The 23,630-nt window shown below is 44.6% G+C and overlaps 1 protein-coding gene across 1 annotated transcript in view; it reads right to left on the bottom strand.

Moving 5' to 3' along the window:
• Positions 1-23,630, bottom strand: part of Kif6 (kinesin family member 6) — a 288,300-nt gene that overhangs the window by 225,045 nt on the left and 39,625 nt on the right. The window contains exon 4 of the mRNA XM_055614888.1: positions 2,901-3,048. Coding sequence (XP_055470863.1) covers positions 2,901-3,048 — 148 coding nt within the window. The remainder of the gene's footprint in view (positions 1-2,900; positions 3,049-23,630) is intronic.

The following is a 23,630-nucleotide window of genomic DNA, read 5'->3' as shown; positions in this document are numbered from 1 at the left end:
CGGGGTTTACAGGGTTGTACAGCTGGGGAATGAAACCCTCGCTGAATATGCACTGTATCTTCCGATGGGCTAGAGCCCTGAACTGAAGAAGAAGTGGGGAGAAAGGAACTTTCTGACTGTGGCCGTGGTGTGACAGTCACACCATGCTCTCACCACCACCTTCTCCCCACCTGGTGCACTTATCTCCTCAGACAGGGCAAGACCAACCCTGCAAACCCTGCATTAAACTGTTTTTGTTGGGTATTGTCACAGCCACGGTCAAAGTAGCTAAAACAATACAAGAATATAAAAGGAAAGGGTACCAAAAAAGAACAGTGACTTGGGGCCATCGTGTGTGTTTTGAAGACACTCTCTTCTTGACGTTCTTGGCTCCTCCAGCTTCCATTTTTTTCTGCAGTTTGACTGGCACACATGCTCAGAGCTCACTGAGTGATGTGGCAAGCTACCTTTCCTGGTCCTCTTCAGCATCTGGGTTGCCAGACAGTAATGTAACACATGTGTTCCCTGAGACAGCCATTTCGTCTACCCCAAACAAGTCCAAGCCTCACAACGCTTCAACATAAGGAGAAGTGATTTCTTAAACAAATGGAATCCTTAAGTCCAGTGGAAATGCATTGTCACTTGCAGGCCTTGGTTTGTCTTCAAGGAAAACTTGGCTTTGGTCTCCTGGTGAGCTCTCCTGTCTAAGGCAATCAGCAGGGGCCTCTGGGTACAGTCTGTGTTTCTAGTCTCCAGTATAGACACACTCCATGGGCACTTTAAGTTGCCAGGCTGGTTTTAGCACAATCTACTATGATTACTATGAACGTGTTGTAGCCCATGGCAGAAACTGGTCTATTTCAGTTTCCCTGGCTGTCAGTTGGTCCAGTGGGCTTTCTTCAACTCCAGGAAAATACTTGAAATGATTCAGACTAAGCAAGACTTAGAGTGACATCAATGACACAGGAATCTCCTAACAACCCTGATAGGGGGCCAGTGCCCTGGACTCTTGGTGGACTTTCAGGGCTGTTCTTTGGTAACCACAGAGAATATTTTAGAAGAGACAAAACATACTTTCTGTTAGGAGAGGATGTATCCATTCTGTTCAAGCTACTCAAGGAAATTGGCTTCACTGATTCTGAGATTGGCTTCATTGATTCTGAGAGTTCTTTTAAAAGGTTTTCTGAAACTGGTCAGGTAGCATTTGGCCACATGTACATATATGAATACTAATGAGTATGGTAACAATTCTTAAGTATTTTGCATATGTAAGTATTAATGGTATGGTAATAGCGATCACGAACTAAGCATACCTTGTGAACCAAAGAACTTTAAAGATTTGTTTTTATTATTTTTAATTATGTGCTTCTCCGTGTGGGTATGTGCGTTGAGAATGCAGTGTCTGTAGAGGTGAAAAGAGGGCACTGGAGCTCCTGGAGATGGAGTTATAGACAGTTGTGAGTAGCCTGATACCAGAGCTCAGAACAAAACCCTGCAGGAGCGGGCCACACGCTTGATTGTCTAAGCCGTCTCTCCAGCTCAAGACCTTAGAATGTTTGACCCTCACAGCAACTCTATGACATTGAGACATGGAGCCACATGCCATCAGCGGTACATGCTCTCAGAACCCTGACAGCCTACACGACCCTGCCCATCCTTTCAAGATGATAGCCTTCTGCTTTGTTCCATAGCAACAAAAAAACTATTGGGCATTATAGCCCCTGTCTGTGAAATGTGTGAACAAGGAAAAACAGGTAGTGTCAGGCATTCATGAGGAAACGAGGAGCCGGGCTCTGGATGTGGCATACACTCTACTCGGCCCGCCCTCTTTCACATTTTCTGGTGCACACAGTTGGCGCGCTTGGGCCAGTGAGAGAAGAGCTGAACTAATGGATAATTGCTGCTTTATGGATGGCAATTAGAATTATGCAGATCTCAGCAATTTCTTCTCGTCTTTGCAGCTCAAAATGCAAAGAACATTCAGTAGGGAATTCCAGAGTGACTGTTACAACAACCCAGTTAGACATTTATACAGAACTCAAGGACTTCCTGGAGCTGGAAGGAATACAGAGGAGCCTCCAGAACAGTTCAGTCCTTGCTTGCAGAAAATGGAAAGCAGAAACCCACAGAAGTTAAGTGACTCATCACAGGAAATGGGTTTAAGCACAGCCAACAAAACAAAGCCAAGCTGAGCTACAGAGGAAGTGGAGGCAAGGCAAGGGAGCAGCCTGGCTTACAGAGCTGTGGACCCAGAAAAAAAAAATCTCAATAGAGGCTCAGTTTTTCCAACTAGGAAATGGGAACGAAGATGCCAAACTTGCTAGTTACCGTATACGTTGTATTAAAAATCTACATATGGGGGCTGGAGAGCTGGCTTAGCGCAAGCATGAGGATCAGAATTCAGATCCCCAGAACTCATGTGGAAAGCTGGGTGTCCTGGGTGTACTGAAGTAACCCTGATGCCGGGCGAGGGGGAGAGAAGGACACCCCCAGACTTCACTGACCAGCCAGTCAAATCAATAAGCCCACTTTCAGTGAGAGACCCTGTCTCAAAAAAAAATCAGTAGAGAGCAACAGAGGACCACCGACATCAACTTCCGCACCATCCCCACACACCCGGACACACAAGCATCCATCATACCTATTCCCTTTCCGCCACAGAAGTTATCATTTGCTCCTTAAACCCTGTAGGCATCTGAGTGGAGCCCCAGCCTTTGCTGAAGTCCTACCCTGGTAAGAAAAGCACCTTCTTAGTTGCTACTTCTCCAGCAAAATCCTAACCTTTAGGTGTAAAGGCCAGAGTTAGTCCACAATCATGCATTCCCCTGCAGGCACAGCGTAGAATGCCTTATCACATTTCCTCACAACAGTGTGTTTCTGTTGAATAGATCAAGCAAAATGTGGGCTCTTCTTCTCTTTACCTTTTGTAGCTGCTCAAAAACATAGGACAGGGTCCTCGGAATGATGCCTCTGTCGCTGTAGCGCTCAGCCCCACCTGTGATGGTGAAAGTCTTGCCACTGCCTGTCTGCCCATATGCAAAGATGGTGCCATTGTAACCTGCCAAGACACTGCAAGAAGAAAGGACAGAATTTTAATGGCTAAGTGTCATTTAATGGCTAAGGTGCCTCATAGTTGAATAGTAACCCTATAAAAACTACTGAGAATACATTTGTAAGATAGTTACAAAATATTTAATTATGTGACAGTGCAGTTAGAAGTGTGTGTGTGTGTGTGTGTGTATGTGTATTCATGTCTACATATGTCAGCGTAGGAGTACATATGGAGGCCAAAGGTCGACACTGTGGATCTTCCTAAATCCACTGTATTTGAGACACCCTCCCTCACTGAACTTGGAGCTCACTAATGACTGAATTACCCAGACACTGAGCTCCAGGGACCCTCCTGTCCCCACATCCCTCATTCATGCTGCTGGGCTCGGCTTTCATTCAGATGCTGAAGAGCGAACTCAGGCCCTCACGTTTGGGTGGCAAGCACTTTACCGACTGGGTCATCATGCACGGCCTGCTGACTGGTTTTTAATCCAGGAATCTTAGGATTTCTCTGAGGAGGGACAGGCCACTCAAAATACTCTGGCACCTTAATACTGTCTTCAGGCTTTACTGGACTGGACTTAAAGAATGAGCTATGAAAAGCCATCCCAGGGAAGCACTTGTGATTTGGCCCGGTCTTAGTTTCCCTCCGTGTAGCTCCCCTGGTGAATTCTCATTGCATAGCCACCCTTAAGCTACTAGGCACACCCTTTAACAACTGCGTCACCTGCAGTCTAGTTCTCTGTGTAACACCTACCATCAACAGAAATTCCTCAGGAACCCTCCACCCTCCTTGGAATGACGGGGGCTTTTTGGTGTTTTGTTTTTGGTGGAAGATGTTGGCCCGTGTGTATCATTCAGCCCAGCAGAGAATCCTATGATTTGACAGTGGTCTTAAGGAGCTCTCAAAACACCACCTGTAATGTAGGCTTTTAACGACGTGTTCCGTAGGATGCGGACTTTGAAGAGCGGGCCTTTCATCTATGATATACAGAACAGTAAACTCCTGCAGTTTTACTGCCTTTTTGCTACAAGTGGATCCTTGATCCTCAAGATGTTTCCACCAAGCCAGCTGCCATGAAGTCAGCTAATGGGACCCATGTTCCGAGCGGGGTTTTAAGCGGACAGCTCCCTGAAACCATGTTTCCCACCATTTGCATGGCGAATCCTGCTCTGCCCTGGCTGCTGAGATTCTGCCCATAGTTCACTCTAGATCTCCCTCTGCTTTTGACATGTTGGGTGACAGTCTTCAGAGTGATTCTGAGGTAAGTTGGGTGTTGCATAGAGCTTACTCTGAAAAGGTCAGTTAAGCCCTTAGCATCTTATGCAGCTGGAAACCTCAGAAGGATGTGTTCAGCAACACACTGATATGTGCATTACTCTGTCGAGTGCAAGTATTGCTTACAAGCTTGACAGACTTAGTACAGGGAGTGGGGAAAGCATTACTACTGTGTGGGTCAACGCTGCTTTCAAGAAGATGAATCATGTTTCCACCTGTTTCCTGTTTCCACCGCATAGGCACAGCCTATTAAAAGTGATGACTGAGGGTGACTCCGGGTCCTCACTGACCATTCATCTGATTTTTTTAATACCAAAATCTTATCTCACTCTGCTAGTGGCCTATATGCCTGCTCTAATATGTGTTTCCTTACACTCCTTTGCTAAGGGACGGAAACATGGCATAAAACAAAGGAATATTTAACTCCCAGCAGCTCCAGTGGCTGCACAAGGATGAGCACAGGTAAGGGAGCTTGTGAGTGGTTCTGTGCGTAAAACCACTTTCTGTTGTAGGTATGAGGTCCTGAGTTCGACTCTTCGCAACTCACACAAAAAGCCAATGTGGTCATGTGTGCACCTGTAACCAGGGTACTGTGGAAGGAGGACCAGAAAGTGTCTGGAGCTTGCTGGCCACCAGTGTAGCTCTAGGTTCAGTGAGAGAGTCTGTCTCTTGAGGGAATAGGGCAGGGAATGATAGAATGAGACACTAGACATCCTCCTCAGGCACAGGCTTCATGACTAAAGAATAGAAAAAACATTTCGGAAGATTTGAGCTGTCACCATCTCCCCTCTGCTTCTTTGCCAGAATGGACATAACGCTCATAAAATTTCTATGGAAACTTAAGAAATGTGTAGTAGCCAAGACAACAGGGACGAACGTGAAAGCTCACACTTCCCACTTGCAGCTAACTGGAAGGCTGAAGCACTGAGGACGGCAGAACACTGGTGCAGGAGAACAACATGAACGGTGGAGCTGAACTCAGAGTCCAGCGTCGGACCCCGCAGTCCCAGAGTCGGCTAGCACTGCTTCAGCGTTGTCTCTCAACGTGAGTGCACCTGAATGGGAAAAGGGGGTGTGAACACACGAGCGCAAGAGTCCGCAGATATCTGAGGGGGACATCAGCTGCCAGACACAGACACTGGGAACTAAACTCAGGTCTTCTACAAGAACGGAACAGTCTTGGCTACTGAGCCATTTCCTCAGCACCCTCCCCCCCTCTTTTTTTTTCACAAATCATCTCTCTTACAAGGGAACTGACACCACACAGACAAGACACAGCACATCAGGAAATATATCACAGGACCACAAGTTAGTTGAAAAGCAGAAAAAGGGGCCGGCAAGATGACTTAGAGGGTAAAGGTGCTTGCTGCCAAATCTGAAGAACTGAGTTCAACCCCTGGGATCCACCACACACACAGAAATGCACACGCACACACAGGAGAATAAAAGAAAGAAAAGTGGGCAATGAATTTAAATAGCTTTCCACTTCTAATTCTAATGAATAAAATATGCCATCTCCATACCATTTATCCATACATTTAAAAGGATATATTCAACTCTATAGCCTATGTTAGATGAAAGAAGCCAGCCACAGAAGGTCATATTCTAAGACTCTGTCTCTGCAACATGTTCAGATAAGCAAATTCCAATCAGTATAAAAAGTGGATTAATGTCTGGCACCAGCTGAATGAAGACAGAAAATGGGGAGCAAGTACTGCACACAGTCAAGGGCTTCTTTTAGGGTAACAAAATGTCCTAAAATTAATTGATGGTCACTGACAGCTCAACATTTATGCTAAAAAACTACTTTGCTGTATTCATCAACAAATTCTACTACATTTGTGTGTGTGTGTGTGTGTGTGTGTGCATGCGTGTGCATGCGTGCACATGTGTGCCAGGGTACATGGGCAGATGTCCAGGGACAGCTTAACAGAGTGGATTTTCTCTACCACGTGTGTTCTGGGGATCAATCTGGCCCATGGGCTCAGCAGCAGAGCCTTTCTCCAGTGAGCCTCCTCACCAGATCCTTAAATGATGTTCTTCAAATGACAAAGGGCATGTGGGTGACATCGTAAGGAAGCTGCTGTTCCAGTACAGAAGAAGAGGAATCCATAGGAAGTCCTTAGCACCAAGATGCTCCTGCGGCCTTTACTGTGTGTCTGTACCGATAGATAAGAGTGGCAAACGATAAAATCCAGCAACTAACCAAGTCGGTGGACATTTGTGATGGGAGCTACCTCTCAGCAGCCTAAAATCAATACTGCGGGCTCCTGCTGATCCTCACGGCCCGGGATGTGGAAGTAAACCCAGGGCTTCTAGAGTGGAGTTTGAGGATCAGATGAAATTTCTGTTGTAGAGGTCAGCTCTCTCCCTTTGCAGAAAGTACACTAGCCCTAAGAGATTAAGTTATACAGACAAGATATTTTGTCAGTACTTATCTTTTAAGATTTTTATGAATAACCCCAAAATAAAGCCTACACCCTACGGGAGATTCTAGACTGAAGTAGGAATTAAACACATAATATATTTCCACACTAGAAAAATAGAAACTTTTTTTTTCTGGTTAGCCTTTTCATTTCTATTATTCTTGATTGGTTTTACTAGACCACGTATAGAAGATCACGTAGGTTTGAAGAAAAGGAAATTTCATGTTGTTTATGCATGATGAGAAGGTCTTAGCATCTTCCTCTACAACGGCTATGACAAAGTAACCAATAAAATTTATTGTGCTGGACATGGTGGCACACACCTTTAATTCCAGCACTTGGGAGTTAGAGGCAGGCTCATCTCTGTGACTTATGGCTGGCTTGGTCTACATACTGAAATTGTCTCAAAAAAATTTTGTAATGAGCTGGGCAGTAGTGGAACATGCCTTTAATCCCAGCCCTCGGGGAGGCAGAGGCAGGAGGATCAATGTGAGGCCAGTTTCTTCTGACCTCCCAGGATTCCTGTGCCTACATGGAGCACACGCATACCCTCAGGAATTCGCATGTACACGTAACACATATAATCAAAAAAAGAACCACTAACTAATGTCATTAGAGACCTATTAACTACTTTTCAGCCAACAAAAGAACTCCCTCTAAAATTAATTCTGAGAAATATATAAACCATACTTATTGAGCTGTTTGATTCAAGATCAGGCTGATATCATAGAATCAGGAAGGACCAACTTCTTCTTTGAGGAGAGCAGTAGCTGAAGTGGTACCCTAAAAAGGTCAGCTATCTGTTGTTTGTTGAGAAGTAACTCAAAGAGCCCAGGCTGGCCTTAAACTCTCTCTATAGCCAAGGTTGATCTTGAATTCCTGATCCCCCTGCTTCCACCACCAAATGCTGGGATTACAAGTCTGCATCATTATGTACAGCTTTGAAGGATCATCTTAGTTTGATAGTATTCTAACAACTTAGCATTAGAAAAACTAAGAATGAAAGAAATGACTATATTGTATGACTGTTTGGATAAAACAAATTCATTTGGAAAAACATAGGCCAATTAACATGAGGACCACCACCTTAAAGCTAACTGAAATTACACTATACTAACAGCAAAGTTGAGTGAAAACTGTGAAAAAGACTAGCCTGGAGCTGAAATGAAATTTAAATTCCTCTGTTTGGGCCACTGGTTCCTTCTTAGCATGGGTCACCTATTACAGGCCACAGTAGCTGGAAGTCATTTCTGTGACATTCTGTTGTCCTCTTCCTAAAATGAAGTCCCAAGTCTCCCACAAGCAGCCCAAGGCAGTAACTGCTGCTTTTTTTAGAGTAACATGCTAAGAGACTCAATGGTTTGCACTCAGAATATCTAAACGGACTAATTTAATAGTGCAAAGCATTCTTTTGCTGTTGTTTGTTCATGGGTGTGTGTGTGCATGTTTCCCTGTGTGGGGGGAAGCCCAAGGCTGATGTTGGGAATCCTCAATCACTCTTCTCCCTTATATATAGAGGCAGGTCTCTCAATCCAACCCATAGGTCCCAGCTGTGGGGTTTCCCAGATGCTTTGCTTTGGAGATCTGTTCTCTGGTTTTTGCAGCTGGAATGACATATACCAGGCATTTTATGTGGGTTCTGGGGATCTGGACTCTGGTCCTCATGCTTGTGTGACAAGTATTTTAACTACTTCCCAGCCTGACAACATGACTTTCTTTTTCTTTTTTTATTTATTACAATTTATTCACTTTGTATCCCAGTTGTACCCCCCTACCCCCTTCTCTCCTCCTCCTCCCATGCTCCTCCCCTAATCCACTAATAGGGGAGGTCCTCCTCCCCTTCTATCTGACCCTAGCTTATCAGGTCTCATCAGGACTGGCTACATTGTCCTCCTCTGGCCTGGTAAGACTGCTCCCCCTCAAGTGGAGGTGATCAAAGAGCCAGCCCGTGAGTTCATGTCAGAGACAGTCCCTGTTCCCCTTCCTAGGGTACCCACTGGGGCACTGAGCTGCCATGGGCTATATCTTTGCAGGGGTTCTAGGTTATCTCCATGCATAGTCCTTGGTTGGAGTATCAGTCTCAGAAAAGACCCCTGTGCCCAGATTTTTCGGTTCTGTTGCTCTCCTTGTGGAGCTCCTGAAAGAGGAATTAGAATAATTCAGTTTGGCAATACTATCCCGTTCCATGATAAGTCTCCCCAAGCCCACCATCTACAAGAGCTTTTGCTCCAGGACGCTATGGGCATGCAAATCAGGCTAATCAGATGCACTCTCATGTGGATTCCCAGAGAGAGGAGAAGGGAAGAAGGAAGAAAATGAGGAGGAGAAGGAAGAAACCCTTTTTGTATTAGGATCACTGGGCCACAGCTGCCATATGCCTTATGCCCCGCTATTTTGCATAAGGGAGCAGAGGTCAGAGCATGGAGGAGGAATACCAGCTACTGTCAGGGGCTAATCAGATAACAAAGTACCTTCCTTTCAGAGGGTTTTCTTCAGTAGCTTCAGCTAATCCAATTATACGAGCCAAGAAATCCTCTGCTACTGAACTGGGATGTATAAATATGCAATTTAAGAGTGACAATCAGCACCGTTCCTTCAGTGACCCTGTTGGGAACATAGCACGAGAGTCCTGTGTCCACGGATCACTGGAGAAAACAGGAATATTAAGCACATAGGATTGTTTTTCTGATGTAAAAAAGTTAAAACCTGTTCCTCCATGTAGCACTCTGGGACTTGGAAGTGATTAATAGCCCGGTGGTCTGAGTTATCTGTTGGGCCAGGCCATTATCAAGCGTCTACAACTAGAACCAGGCGGCTAGCATTCTGAATGACCCTTTCAGACAGTGGCTCCCCAGGCTCCCACAACCAGGACCAGAGGTCACAAATAGCCCGAATGACCTCTATACTATCTGTATTATCAAGACCAGGCCAGAGCCTTCCCTAGGCCCTAAAGCTAGTTAAGGTAGCCTGTCCCGAGGATCCATCTCCTTGGAAGAAATGACATGTGCCTTGGGTTGCCTTTCAGTGTAATTACACTTCCTTGTGCATTGGAGATTTTATTACACTGGAAAATGTGGTAGTTCAAGCTGATCTTTTACAATTCCTTTGTATGGGACTTTTGCTTTCTGGTTTGCCATGGTCTTCTAATTGTCCTGAGACTAAGGTGTTTCCCAAATATGTTATTTGCCAAGACTTGACTGTGGGGCTGTGTCAGCACACAGTGACACGGTTCCAGTCACAGCACCACATAGCTCTTCGCACAGACTACTGAGGGTAATGTTGAACATTTAGTTCCCCCGGGGTCAAGGTCTGTCCTTTCTCTTACATTTATAGTTGTGAGCCTAGCCTTTAACAGCTGAGCCATCTCTCCAGCCCTTACAGGTAGCAGGGAACTGAACCCTGGACTCTCAGCTTCTGGGTCAGCAGCCTTATCAATTGAGCTAACTGAGCCTCCTGGCTGTCCTTTCTCAAAGCATGCTTTGGCAAGATCATTCTTAGTTCACCCACAGCTTCACTTCTGTGAAGTGGCTTCATAGCTAACCTTGGATGGCCTAGCTCAAATTCTCTACATCTTGGAAGGAGCAGCTGAGAAAAGGATACCCACATTAGAAACAATTAACAAAGGGCTGGATGATGGCTCTGCCATTAGCAGCCCTGGTTGCTCTTCTAGAGGACCTTGGTTTGGTTCCTAGCACCCACACAGCAGCCCACAAGTGTCTGTAACTCAGTTCTAGGGGATTCAATGCCCCACCCCCCTGTATCCTTAGGTACTGCATGCACATGGTATGTCGACATACATGCAGTAACACACCCACACACATAATAATGTTAAAAGAAAAAAAATTAATGAACACATTAAAATATTTTGTGAGGAAATGAAAATGATAAGAATATCTTAGGTACTTCATGCTTCTGTGGTCCACACTTAAAACCTTTCATGAGTTCTTCTGCACCTACTGATGACTGGCCGACTTTAGCCACTGCAGCACTTTGCTTGGACAGTACTGTCTTTAACTAAGCCTGAGTACTCTTAAGCCAAGGACTTGTGCCCTCCACTGAAGCACAGACCCCATCGCTGCCTGACTCTCATTTGCGTATCTGACGTTAGCCGCCTGCCGCCAGTCATATGGAGAGCTGTTTAATGTCTGCAGCACTTACAGAAATGCTACAACAGTAGCACACTTTTTCAAAAATTAGTCCATAATAAACCAAGCTAAATTCCAGCATCTTCCAGGTTTTGAAATGTCACTGGTGACTCCCTCATCCAATCAGCTGATCAGGAAGAAGAAGGGAAACTTTCTTAGCATTGCTCACATTTTATAAGCTTTAAACAGCACTATTGGATGTGCCCTTTCTCCTCAGCACAGGCAGAACCTCCACTCTTGTCTGTACCATGAAAACAGGGTGAGCAGCTGTCTATCCTGAATGATTTGTAAATCCTCTTCCTGAGATTTTGGCCCTGAGAAAGGGAAGCTGGGGAGAATCTTCCCAGCTCTGGGATTCCCAGGCTTTGTTGACAGTCTTGTCCCAACTACTTCAGACTGGACTTAGCAAGAGTCAAACATTATCACAGGACACAATCCAAACAGTCTCCTAGAAAGAATCTTCAAGATCTTAAGCTCACCCAACAGCTTTATGTTCATAACTTAGTGGATAAAATATAGGACAGAGTTCTCTTTAAATGTGAGCTGTTTGTTTCCCCAAGTTCCTGAAGAAAGCGTCTTGTTCCAATATTAACAAGCATCTGAAGCCTGGAAACAGGACAGAAATGCTTGCAGCTTTGAGAGGAAAAGGCGACCTCTTTGCAACACGATCCAGCCGGAGGACCTGCTTTGGCTGGAAGGCAGCATGCAGGATTAAGAAGAGGAGTCTACATTTTATCTTATTTACATGATGAAAATGCACTGACTATAGCGTTTCTGACAGATAGTTTTTCTGTGACCCTTGAGAGTAAACACTTGGATTCATTAAATATGTAATCGTTTTCAGATGCCTATGAAAGTAGGTGATTAAATGAAACAACCAAGTCGTACACAGTAATGTGGGAAATTTCATGCCCTGTAGAAACACCGCCTAAAACTCTGACTGGTTACTTTTGGCTTCTTTTACAGGGGCACAAACAAAGAGAGAAAAGACACCTGAGTCTCGGGACATTAGGGAGCTCTGAAGACGATGGCAAGCCAGAGAACGTAAGTCCCACACAAAGGGATTACGGCTAGGCTGAGAAGATCAGCTTGGGACCACCATGTCTTTCAGGTCATGAAGGGAGCCCTACAGGTAGTCTTGGCAGGCAGAGAAGAAAACTGTGAAGAGGTGAGAGTGAAAACTAGGTTCAGATTGATCTCATCAACCTGGATCAGGGTTCTGGGGAGCCTGATGGCAGGCAGCCTATTCCCAGCACACAGTACAATCTGGAAAAACAAAAGCCTCCTGATGTAATAAAATCCCCAGTACACAAGGAAACATAATTACACTGAAACTCAACCCAGGGCACATGTCATTTCTTCCAAGGAGATGGATACTAGAGGCAGGCTACCTCTATTAGCTTAAAGGCCTGGGGAAGGATCTGGCCTGGTCTTGGTAGTGCAGAGGTCATGCGGGCCATTAGCAACCTCTGGTCCTTGTTGTAGAAGCTTGATATGGTCTGACCCAACAGATAACACAGATCACCAGGCTATTCATCACCTCCAATTCCCAGATTTCTGCATGAAAGAACAATTTTTCTAATATGTAAGTTTATACTAGTAAATCAATCATCTCTGTGTGGGTAGGGGTTCTGTATACAAGCCCATACATATTCCTGTATGGAGTCAGAGGAGTATGTCTATCTGTCTTCCTCAATTACTTTCCACCTTATTCTTTGAGACAGGGACTCTCACTGAACCTAGAACTCACTGATTTGACTAAACTAGTTGGTCAGTAGGTCCTAGGAATCGTCCTGACTCCAGCCCCTGGCACTGGGATTACAAGCATGCATACTGTACTTGGTTTGTACATGGGTGCTGGGGATCCAAACTCACGTCATTTCAAGGCAAGAAGGTCTTTCCAACCTCTCAATTAATCCTCAAAATCAATCATGTCTTTACACTTATTTATTTGTGGGGAGATGTAGTGGTTTGAATGAGAGTGTCCCCCAGAGACTTACAGATGTGAATACCTAGTGTCCAAAAAATAGGTGGCGCTGCTTGGGGGGGGGGTACTTAGTGGTTCAGCCTTGCTGGAGGCAGAATATCACTGGGGACAGGCTTGGGGTTGAAAACCCGGCACCACTTCCATTTCCTGTTCTCTGCTTCCTGACTGCATTTGAAGATGTGAGCTCTCAGCCGGCTGCCCTTTGCTGCCATGCCTGCCACCTTGCTGCTTCCCCACCATGATGCACTCATGTCCATCTGGAACCAGAAGTCAAAGTAACTTCTTATATAAGTTGGATTGGTCATGGTATTTTATCAAAGCAACAGAAAAGGAACTAATACGGGGGACATGGCAGGGGGGACAGCCTGTGGGAGTCAGTTCTCTCCTGCCAGCCTGTGTGTCCTGCCTGGATGTTGAAGGAACTCATGGTTAGGCTTGTCTTCCTGCTCCTTAAGCATTCAGTATACTATGAGAAGCCTGGTGTGTGTGCTCTGTGAACTGGGAGTCAGGTGGTAAAGTTTCTAAGAAGCTTGCAACATATGATCAAACAAAATAATTAACAAGATAAGGATCTTCCTACTGACACAGTCTTCTACTTTACACTGTCTACAACAAAAGGGACCCAAGTGGCTTGTTTATGGAAGTGTCTAGAGAGATATGAAGAGTGATTTCTCATGAGAAGGCAAAGTGAGCTGCCCTCCCTGCCCCACTTCATTTCAGTGTGAATGTTTCTGTTCTCCAGCCATTGCTGTGGGCAGACGCACAGGTCCATGAATCTAGGCTAGCAAGTGAGGAAGATGGGCCCAGAAGGGAAGGGACACTGGTGTCTATATTATGAGGGAAAGGACGGAAACTGTTGATAAGTCTGGTAAGGTGAAGAGTAGGAAATGGAACTGCAGCCTGGTGGTCAGTTGAATACCAAGAGAAAAAGGTATGCAGAACGATACTTGAAGTGTTCACAGCGTAAGAGAAATGCACTCTCCTCCCTTCAGAATGCCTTGAAAGCCGAAATAAATTTCAATGAGTAATGATCAAGAGAGCGATGGCCCTTTTGGAATAGAAAAGTAAATAAGAACACATTTGATGAAGTTGTCCAGCACTATTCACTGTGGCTTTCAGCTACATCATGGACATACTCTGAGACAGCTGCATTTAGGAGCTGAGAGAATTGGAAAGACACAACCCAATGGGGAAAACACACAAAAGAGTGAGGGAAAGGAGTGGAAAGAAGGCTTTCCTCAGATGACTGCCCAGCTGAACAGGATCAGAATCATCTACGGGGATGAAGAGCTGCTGAGCAGTGCCTGCAGAGCACGAGGGCAGAGGTGGGTTATCATATGAAGAATTTCCTAGAGTACCTATAGAAGGAGGCACAGGAAGCACAGGGGAAATGGTGTTCATGGGGCTCTGGCACAGGCGTTTTCTGCTGTCAGTTCACACATATGAGAGTTAAAACAATCTTATTAACAATGTGGCATCAAGGGGCTGGAGACACAGCTCAGTGGCGGAAAGTACTGGTCGTTCCTGGGAAGGACTCAGACTTTGCTCCCAGCTCCGGCATGATGACGTCCAATCACCTTCAACTACAGTCCTACAGGCTCCGATGCCCTCTCCTAGCCTCCAGAGGCACTAGATACATGATGCAAGATAACACACAAGTCGTCATCCCAAAGTCTGTCTCCCTGAGATACTCAAAGGACAAATCAATGGGAAAGTCTTGAAGATGAAGCCAATAGGCTTCATTTGAAGAATCTGAGGGGGTAATTAGTATAGGCAGATGCAGGTGGGTATCACAGGTTAACCCACACACAGTTAAATGATGCGTGCCATGCTTCTCGTTGGTTCTCAGCTTAGACCCGAACCCTTGTAGCTAACATCACACATGGTGAGAGTCCTATGTCTTACAAATGGGCATGCCTGCAGACCAACAATCTTGCCATCTGGAGCACTTGATTTTCATCAAGTCCACAATAAAATCCTGCCAAGTACTGTTTTATGACACCACTAACTAGGATAGTTAACATTCGGACAGAGAATTAACCACGATGACGACGACAACAAAACTACATCACCCATTCAGACAGAAGTTGACACTTCCTCCCCATCAATACGTTCAATGGGCACAAAAAGCAGACAAGGGTGACTAATGGTTTTAGGTCTTTCTCCCTATCAAAAGTGGCATCGCTGGAGCTTGCGGACAGCCTCTAGCAAAGTGAGATGCTTTAGCAAAGAGGGCAAAAGGATGTAGATATTTTCCTTTTGATGCATGGCATCTAAAAAACGTTTTCCAATTCCTTTTCTGGAATTCAAGAACCACAGAGGGATTGCAACTCATAATGAGTGGCTAAATATATTTTACATAAAAGGTGAGGTCGGTTGCTGGAAGGCTTGCACACTTGAAAGAAGAGGGGAGGGGCAGCACTACACTCCCCACGCTGCCCCCACTTCACAGTTAGCTGTTAAAGGGGAACAACAGAGGCCTTTGTATGGTCACAAAATAAAAATTCCACAGAATGTTGGTGGGGGGTGGCTTCATAGGCTTTTCTGTGTGGAAGGCTGGTAACAGGGCCCTTTGACTGCACAGGAAACAGAACTTACTCTTGAGCTCAGAATGTAATACACCAGAACTAATGTTGGCCATTTGGAGCTGTTTCCTTGGTCCTTTGGAACAACAGGAATTAACATGTTGGTACAGTCCATTCTCACAAGGATGATGTTCTGGGGGCAGCCTCGGAAAGCGTGTGGAAGCATATGCAATGGCCATTTGAAGCTGTTCTCCACAACATTAACATAAGGAAAGGGCCTGAAGCCCAAGATATGAATCACATTCCGTGTGTTGGATGTGAATGGCTGGAGAAGCCAGTGAGTAATTTACTAACTCCTTCAGCGAGGAGAGACACGTGATGGGGAACGAGGAGGAAACAGAGAAAAGAAAAACAGAAGCTATTGCATAGGATATTCCTCAGCTCCTCTCCACTCCCCACCCCCACACACAGAAGCTAAGCTCCAATCTCATTTTCCCCTCCTGCCTCTGGCCACATAGATCAACTCTCCTAGATCCAAAGCTAACCTCTCCTTCAGGACTTCCACATTGCATCCCCAGCATCTCCCAGGGGCCTGTCTCTAATTAACTAACTACTCTCCTGTGTTCATACTTCTTCCATTGATTGGTTCTGCCTTAGAAAAGAAGCATGCTTGTTTCTTATGTTATTGAAAATACTTATTTTAGGGTCGTATAAGTATATTGATTATTTTTCTAGCTGCTGTGACCAAACACTGATAAAAGCAGCACTTGGGAGGAAAGGTTTACTTTAGCTCCAGAGCACAGCCCATCACGGTGCCGAGGTCATAGTGGCAGGGGCAGGAAGAGCTGGCCATGTTGCATCCAGAGTGAGGAGACAGAGAGATAAGTGCTGGTTCTCAGCTCTCTTTTTGTGTTTTATGAAGCCTAGATCCTCAACCTGTGGAACAGCGTAACTCAGGTTCAAGGTGAGCCTCTCCATCTTCCCACAACAATTAAGTTAATCAAGTCTCTTAGGTAATTAGGTAAGTCTCTTAATGGAGTCCAGATCCTGTTAACAGTCACTATTAATCACAACAATTGGTTCATAAATGCACAAGGATTTGTTTAAAAAATGTTAAGTTACACATGAAGTCAAGTTCCCCTTGAACACCCCACAAACAGAGCAAAACTTTACCTCCTTGGAATGCAACCTGCAGGACTTCTCTTTAATTTTTATTTTTTACATATAGCATCATTACATGTTCTTTTCCCTATTCGACAGTGGCGTCCATCCTCCATGTGGCCAATTTGCTCTGTTCCCACACGCTGTTCTTTACAGCAGTGGGTACACATCATTCCCTTATACTATGAGTCTGTGCAGCCTTTCGCAGATAAAGGTCTTACCATGACCACACCGGGGAATGCCAGTGAGCCACACTGCCTCTCTACTCTTGGCTTTGCTGCTAGCTTCAACGTCCTCTACGCTGGTTCCGTCAACGCACAAGGAGAGAGCCCAATCTCTTTCTGCTTTCCTTTCCTCTTGATGCCGTCCAACCCTTAGTTAGTCACTTATACGGAGATGGTATAGCTCATCCTTTAACTTCTCATTTATCCGGGGGCTGGAGAGACAACCCAGTTGTTAAGAGTGGGTGCTGCTCTTCCAGAGAACCAGAGTTCAAGACCCAACATCCACACGCAGCAACTCGCAAGTGCTTGTAACTCCAGCTCCAGGGGATCAAAAGCACACATGTTTGCGCTGAGACACTTTTCACGAAGCTGTGTTCATGTTCTTTGGTTAACTGTAGAGTGAGGGTGGGTTCTTTCTTCTGCTAATTGTGAGATTATCTTTACGCTGTGTGTTAGAATGTTTCGCATTTTCTCCAGATAGTAACTAGCCTTGTTTTAAAGGTTTTATTACATTTATTTATTTGGTACATGAGTGTGCAGGTTACAGTGCCTATGTGGAGGTGAGAGGACAACTATCAGGAGTTAGTTCTCACCTTCCACAATGTGGGTTTCAGCAGGAATTGAACTCGGACCCTGGGCGTGGTTTTACCACTATGCCTTTACCTACTGAACCGTTCCACCATCCACGACTTATGTTTTAACGTTGTCTTGGGTCGCTGTTTCTGTCCTGACTCTATTTTAACTTTCCTTTGTGCTTTTCCTGTTCCCTGGCAATACAACTGTGTTGTCTCCCTTTCCCTCTCCTGCTTTGTTTTTCAACCATTCATTATATAGAAACATATTTTAATGTACAGCACATGAGTATGAGTTTAACTTCTCCTGTTCAGCTGAGAGCATAATTTTCCCAGCACCATTTACGTGGCCTATTGTTCCCTAAATCGCAACCCAAATTTCCATATGCTGCAGTCTGTAGCTGAGTTATCTGTTCTGCCTCACAGATCCCTTCGCTGCTTCTGACTAATATCACACTGTTTTAAAGATGGCTGTTCTATACAGTAGTTGGGTCTTACGGGGGAAAGCCACCCATCTTTGTTCTAGAAAGTCATCATCTCACATAGTCACGTACTTCCCCCCTCCCCCCTCCCCAGAAGATTTTAAATCATTTTTGTCATGTTCCAGTCGCTTCTAACCACAAAACTCTTTTTTTCCCTTTTATAGAGATTAATGTTCAAAAGAACAGACCCTGGAGACACACAGGCTTAAGGGTGTATCTGGCCCAAAGATCTATTTTGTTTGGTCACTATCTTGTTGTTCTATTCATGTTTTTAAAAACATCTGACACCTATGTAAGAGCCAAGAGTCAGTACTGAATGCACAACAGGGTGCGTGTGCGTGTGTGGCAGGCTGTTTTTGCCTTCCTAAGTGGCTGGAGACAAGAGGCGACCGTTCTTTGTATCCACATGTGTTTTCTGTCCAAGCTCTCCTGTGTCTGAATGTGGCTCCTTTCCATCATTTTGTGGCCTACTTAGACCCTCCACGGCTTTTGTCTGGGCGACTCAGGGTCACTGTAACACCATCCGCAAGAGCCTGGAATCTCCCCAACCCACTTCAGTCTCCGCTGCCACCGGACAGTCTTTCTCTACAGACAGGACTGGACGCCCTGCTCTGGTTTCAATTATTTGTCCCCTTCATATTGTCATTAGGATGAGAGGTGACTTTCTTTGTGGGCAGTGTGAGCGCTCTCACAGCCTAGAGTACCTTTCACATATCACTCCCCACTGTTCCCACCTCATCCCTTCTCTAGCCAGTCGGCCCTTCTGCAGTTCCTCACGGGTTCCTCGAGTATTCCCTGACACCTGAATTGGGAGGACCAAGTCACCACACCACTGCAAACCCCACTGTCCAGCCCTCTGGCCTTCCCTTCCTATCCCTCCCCTTCACTTGAATAGTGCCTGCATCTCCAGGTTTCAGACTCAATGCCACTGCTGCCCGCTCTTCATAGCTTCCCATGCACAATGCCCCTGCCAGCCCCACCCTCTACCATGTCGAGAAGAGAAGAGAAGAGAAGAGAAAAGGAGAGGAGAGGAGGGGAGGGGAGGGGAGGGGAGGGGAGGGGAGAAGACAGGAGAGGAGAGAAGAAGTATCTCTCTTCTCCTGATGTCTTCATTTGTGTGTGGGGGGTGTCTATGTGATTCCATTTTCCTTAAAAGAGGTGTTTTATCTTAATCAGTTCACTATACTCTAAGCATAAGTAGGGGAAAGTAGAGGTCGGCTGGCATTCACTGAGGCCCTGCAGGGAAGAGAAGCATGGCGAGGAGAACCAAAGGAGGCAGAGCCCTGGCCCAGCTGCCACCTCCACTCTTTGGGAGCCTGGCACCATCGAACACTCTGATCATTATTCAAAATAATAGCAAAGCCAGCGTGACTCAAATACTAAATCCCCAGGAAGAGAGGGAGTCAGCTTCATCCCTATTTTAACCAACAGTGGGAACACAATTATAGGATTGTTCTTCTGACAAACTAAGAAGAACTGTGCAAAAAAAAAAAAAAAAGAAAAAGAAAAAGAAAAAAGAGATAGAGAATCGCATTTTTCCCTAAATTCAAAGTTAATATTTTACATGTTATTTTGCCTCACAGCAAATATATTTTTCATTGTTGTTTCCAAAGTAATAAAAGAATTTGATGGGAAAGGTGATAATCTATGCAAATATTTGCTTTGCATGCAGTTATTTGGCAGTTGGAAAAGTTCAGATAGCATGTACTCTGCTCTGCTCACTCCTCGAAGCGCAGTCAGTTATACAGCATCGCCCCAAGCTGAAAGGCGCAACTTACCAAGACACCTACGCCCCAAAGCCACACACAAGGCAGACATGGATTCTGACTGGATCTATCAGGTAATCTTGGGATCCATATTTCAGAATTACCCAAATGCATAAGAAGCACGGTGCTCCGTTAGCACCACAGGGAGCTTCAAGCTTGAGCACACAGGGGAATGAGAAATCAGTCTTCAGAAGAACCTTAGCTTATACCGTTTAAATTCGGTGTGTGTGCTCAATGCACACACTGAAGCGGAGAGCGCTGAGCTACGACACAGAAAGAATGTACTTAAAGAGGCCAAATGCTCACCTACCTTGGGATGTCAGCTTTTATTTGAAAAAAAATTATATAACATTATGATTTGTTATCCCCACACAGAATAAATACAGAGGGGAGGTGAAGTGGACCCTGTGTCGTTTCAATAAGCAGGTGACCTAAAGTGGGATGTTCAGGTATTAAAGAGATGTCTCAGCAGTTGAGAGGATGTGCTGTTCTGAATTGGGTCTCCGGTCCATACGGGATGGTTCACAACCACCTGGGATTCCAGATTCAGGAGATCCAATGCTCTCGTCTACCCTTTGCAGGCGCTGCACCCAAGTGCGCAAAAACACACATAAATGGTTGAAAATGAAAATGAAAATAATTAAAGTGAAATATTCATATTGCATAAGAACCGTAAGAACGTCTCTACACTTACATGTTTGCAATGTCAGCACTCAGGAGGAAGCAGGATCCGGAGCTCACTGCCAACGTGAGCTACAGAAGGCCCTGCCTCAAAACACAAGCATGCAAGCAATGCTGGGTACTTAGCGGATATTTTAAGCTCAGAACAATTTAAGCAAAATTAAGCCTTGTTTCCAAATTAAGTGAAAATGTGTATTTTTTTAAGGTACTTTGAAAACTCTATTGTGATAAAAATAGAAAAAAAAAAAAACAACACCTTTTAATTCTAGTTAGTATTGTGTTTTCTCACTAAAGATCTTCAGATCCACAAATTCGAGAAGAAATTCTGTCAGCCTGAAAATCAGGACCTTGCTCTCTTGAACAAGCATAATTTGCTGCAAAATTATGGAAAAATGCTTATTTTATTCCAGCACTACTTAACTCAACAAAGTAAGTTTGGAGTGATAGATTAAACAATTTTCCCGTGAGCTGAGGCCAAGCTCATGCATTTCCACCCAGGGGAAAAAGTTCAGAAGGAAGGAAAACAAAATTCAATAACGAAGGTCTTCATGAAGGGAGCAGACAGCCAGGCTGCAGGGGAAGAGCCCGGGGTCGTGTGTGGCTCATATTTAAATGCACACACACGTGCACTCACAAATCTGCCTCACTTAAATGCTGCTCTCTTCCGAGTTATAATGGACTCACACAAACTGTGGGTCTTGGAAACCAGCCTGCTCTTTAGGTGAGCCCACCCGAGCTAGCCTGGACAGAGGAGATACTGAACTGTACGTAGGGTCGGCCAACAGAACTAGGAATTGCTCTTAGTAACTCCTCGTAGCAAACGGCCCTGTCAAGAAACCTCCTAATAACTCCAGGAAATCCGGTGTGCTGAAATAGAAACTGGAAAACTGGCCTCCATGTGACTTGAATAATATCCCAACTTGGAGTTTACATTCTTTATAAAGTTTCTATATGTGTTATATAAGAACTTCTCAACAGTTACTTAAGAGTAATTCAGCCAAGAAAGTGCTACATGGAGTGAATCTACGTTCTAGTTTATATATTACAGATAATATGTATATGAGGATATCATATCATTATAACCTTTTCCCCCTCCTTCAACATGACAACAACGCCAAGGTCGACATTACAATACATTACAGAGAAAGATCAGTTCTAAGCATGCCACTGAGCTGGTTAGTGGGTAGTTAAACGGATTTTGTTACTGCAGTGGTTTCAGTGAGAAACATCCCCCATAGGCTCACGTGTCTGAACACCTGGTCTCCAGCTAGTGGGGCTGTTTAGGGAGGTTATGGAACTTTGGAAGGCAGGGTGTTGCTGGAGGAAGTATGTCAGTGGGTCAGGTTTTAAGGTTTCCTAGTCTAGAGCCACTCGCTGGTACCCCCTGATTTCTGTGTACAGATGAAATGTGACCTCTAGGCTCTGGAACTGCCCAGCTGGTCTCATGTGACCAGTACTGTTCATCCCTCACCATGACAGCCCATGTCCCCTCTGGGATGGTGAGCCAATTAACCTTTTCTCTCTTAAGTTGCTTTTTGTCTGGGCACTGTATTGCAGCAAGAGAAAAGTAACTGATCTTTTCATCATACTGATGGATAGTCAGGTCATGGCTGATTAGCTTAGCCACATAATGATTTGAATTGGTAAAAATTGTGTTTTCTACAGTTTAGTTTGACTAAAATAAATGGCTGACCTTTGACTGTGCTTCAAATTGGCTTATCTCGTATTTTTCTGAGTTCGTGTATGCAATATTAAGTATTTCATTAAAATCTCCAATAAAAATTGTATTGAAGGTCTTGCATTTCATCCTCCATTCATCCATTACTTCATGAACTTATTACAACAGACATTTGGGGTCCTTTCTTCTGAGACACTGTCTTACATATAAGATAATGCGGAGCAGGAAAACTCATAAGCTATGGCAGAGCCTATGCAGGGGACAGCATGTCTACAACCTGGATGATGTCCTAGATAGGGTTTCTATTGCTGTGGTGAAAAACCATGCCAAAGCAGCTTGGGGAGAAAAGAGGTAACAGTCCCTTGCTGAGGGGAGTCAAGACAGAAACTCCAGTAGGGCAAGGGCCAAAAGGCAGGAGCAGATGCAGAGGCCATGGAGGAGTGCTGCTTACTGGCTTGCTCCTCATGGCTTGCTCAGCCTGCTTTCTTACTGAACCCAGGACCATCATCCCAGGTATGGCACCACACAAACTGTGCTGGGCTCTCACTCTTCAATCACTAATTAAGAAAATACCCTACAAGCTTGCCTGCAGCATCATTATGGAGGCATTTTCTCAGTCGGGGCTCCTTCCTCTCAGATGACTCTAGTTTGAGTCCAACTGACATAAAACACACAGACGGGGACATCCCCTTGAGTATCATCAAAGTAGATCATTCATTCAAAACTGGACGTACGGCTATGCGAGATCATTCTCTGAGTGGTCCAGATACCTTTGAAGTCCAGTGTACCTTTGGAAATAAGAATCAGAAAACCAGGACCTAAAGGAAAAGGAGTTAGAGGAAAGTAAAGGAAAGAACAGGAGAGAGGACTGTAAATGGAGTATTGGGGGTAAATGGAAAAGGAGTAACATGAGAGAGCTACAGAGAAGGATCTCAGGAGAAGTTAATGTGGGGTTAGTTACACATGTCCAAGGAGTTGACAGCAAACTGACATGCTCCAATGTCCTGAATTTTCTTCACCCAGCAGCCAGAAGCCATCTTTGAAAACCACAAACCAATCCAGGAATGTGGTGATATTCTGACCTTTCAACCCAGGAACTTTTGCCATCCTAAGACAATACATCAGTTTACTCTAATTGTGTGGCTCTGGCAAGTTTGCAGAATGAGAATATAAATAAAGTCAAACTCAGATCCTTAATGCTTTTTCTGAGCTATGTGAAAGAGAGATCTTTGCATCACTGGGCTGTTCTAGTTTGTTTGAACAGTTTGAAGCACTTAAAGAGATTATGATTTCAATTTAAAATGTGTAATTGATTTCAGACTTCTAATATTAAGTTGAAGGATTTCAGTATATTTGATTTACTATTGGAAATAATGTTGAAATGTTAAGAGAGCCTATTTACTGCATGCATATTTGACTGCTAGTATTTCTAAGTTGCTTACTTGCTTAGAATGATCGTTTGTTAGGTTTGAAAGTTGGTTCTGTCACGCGTGGAAGAAGCTTGAAAAACTCAGCTATATTAAATAGGTAAGTGACGTTTAAAGTGCTGGTGGGAATTGAATTACCTTTATTGAGATGAGAGCTAATTGTTCAGGGAAATCTCAGCTGTTAGACTTGAATTAACCAAACGGCAATAAGATCTTATATGAAAGAGGCAGTCCTTACATAATAATA

This window comes from Psammomys obesus, unplaced genomic scaffold, assembly GCF_907164565.1.
Source record: "Psammomys obesus unplaced genomic scaffold, mPsaObe1.curated_primary_1811, whole genome shotgun sequence".
Taxonomy (NCBI): Eukaryota; Metazoa; Chordata; class Mammalia; order Rodentia; family Muridae; genus Psammomys; species Psammomys obesus.
This window is presented reverse-complemented; position numbering and strand designations above follow the sequence as displayed.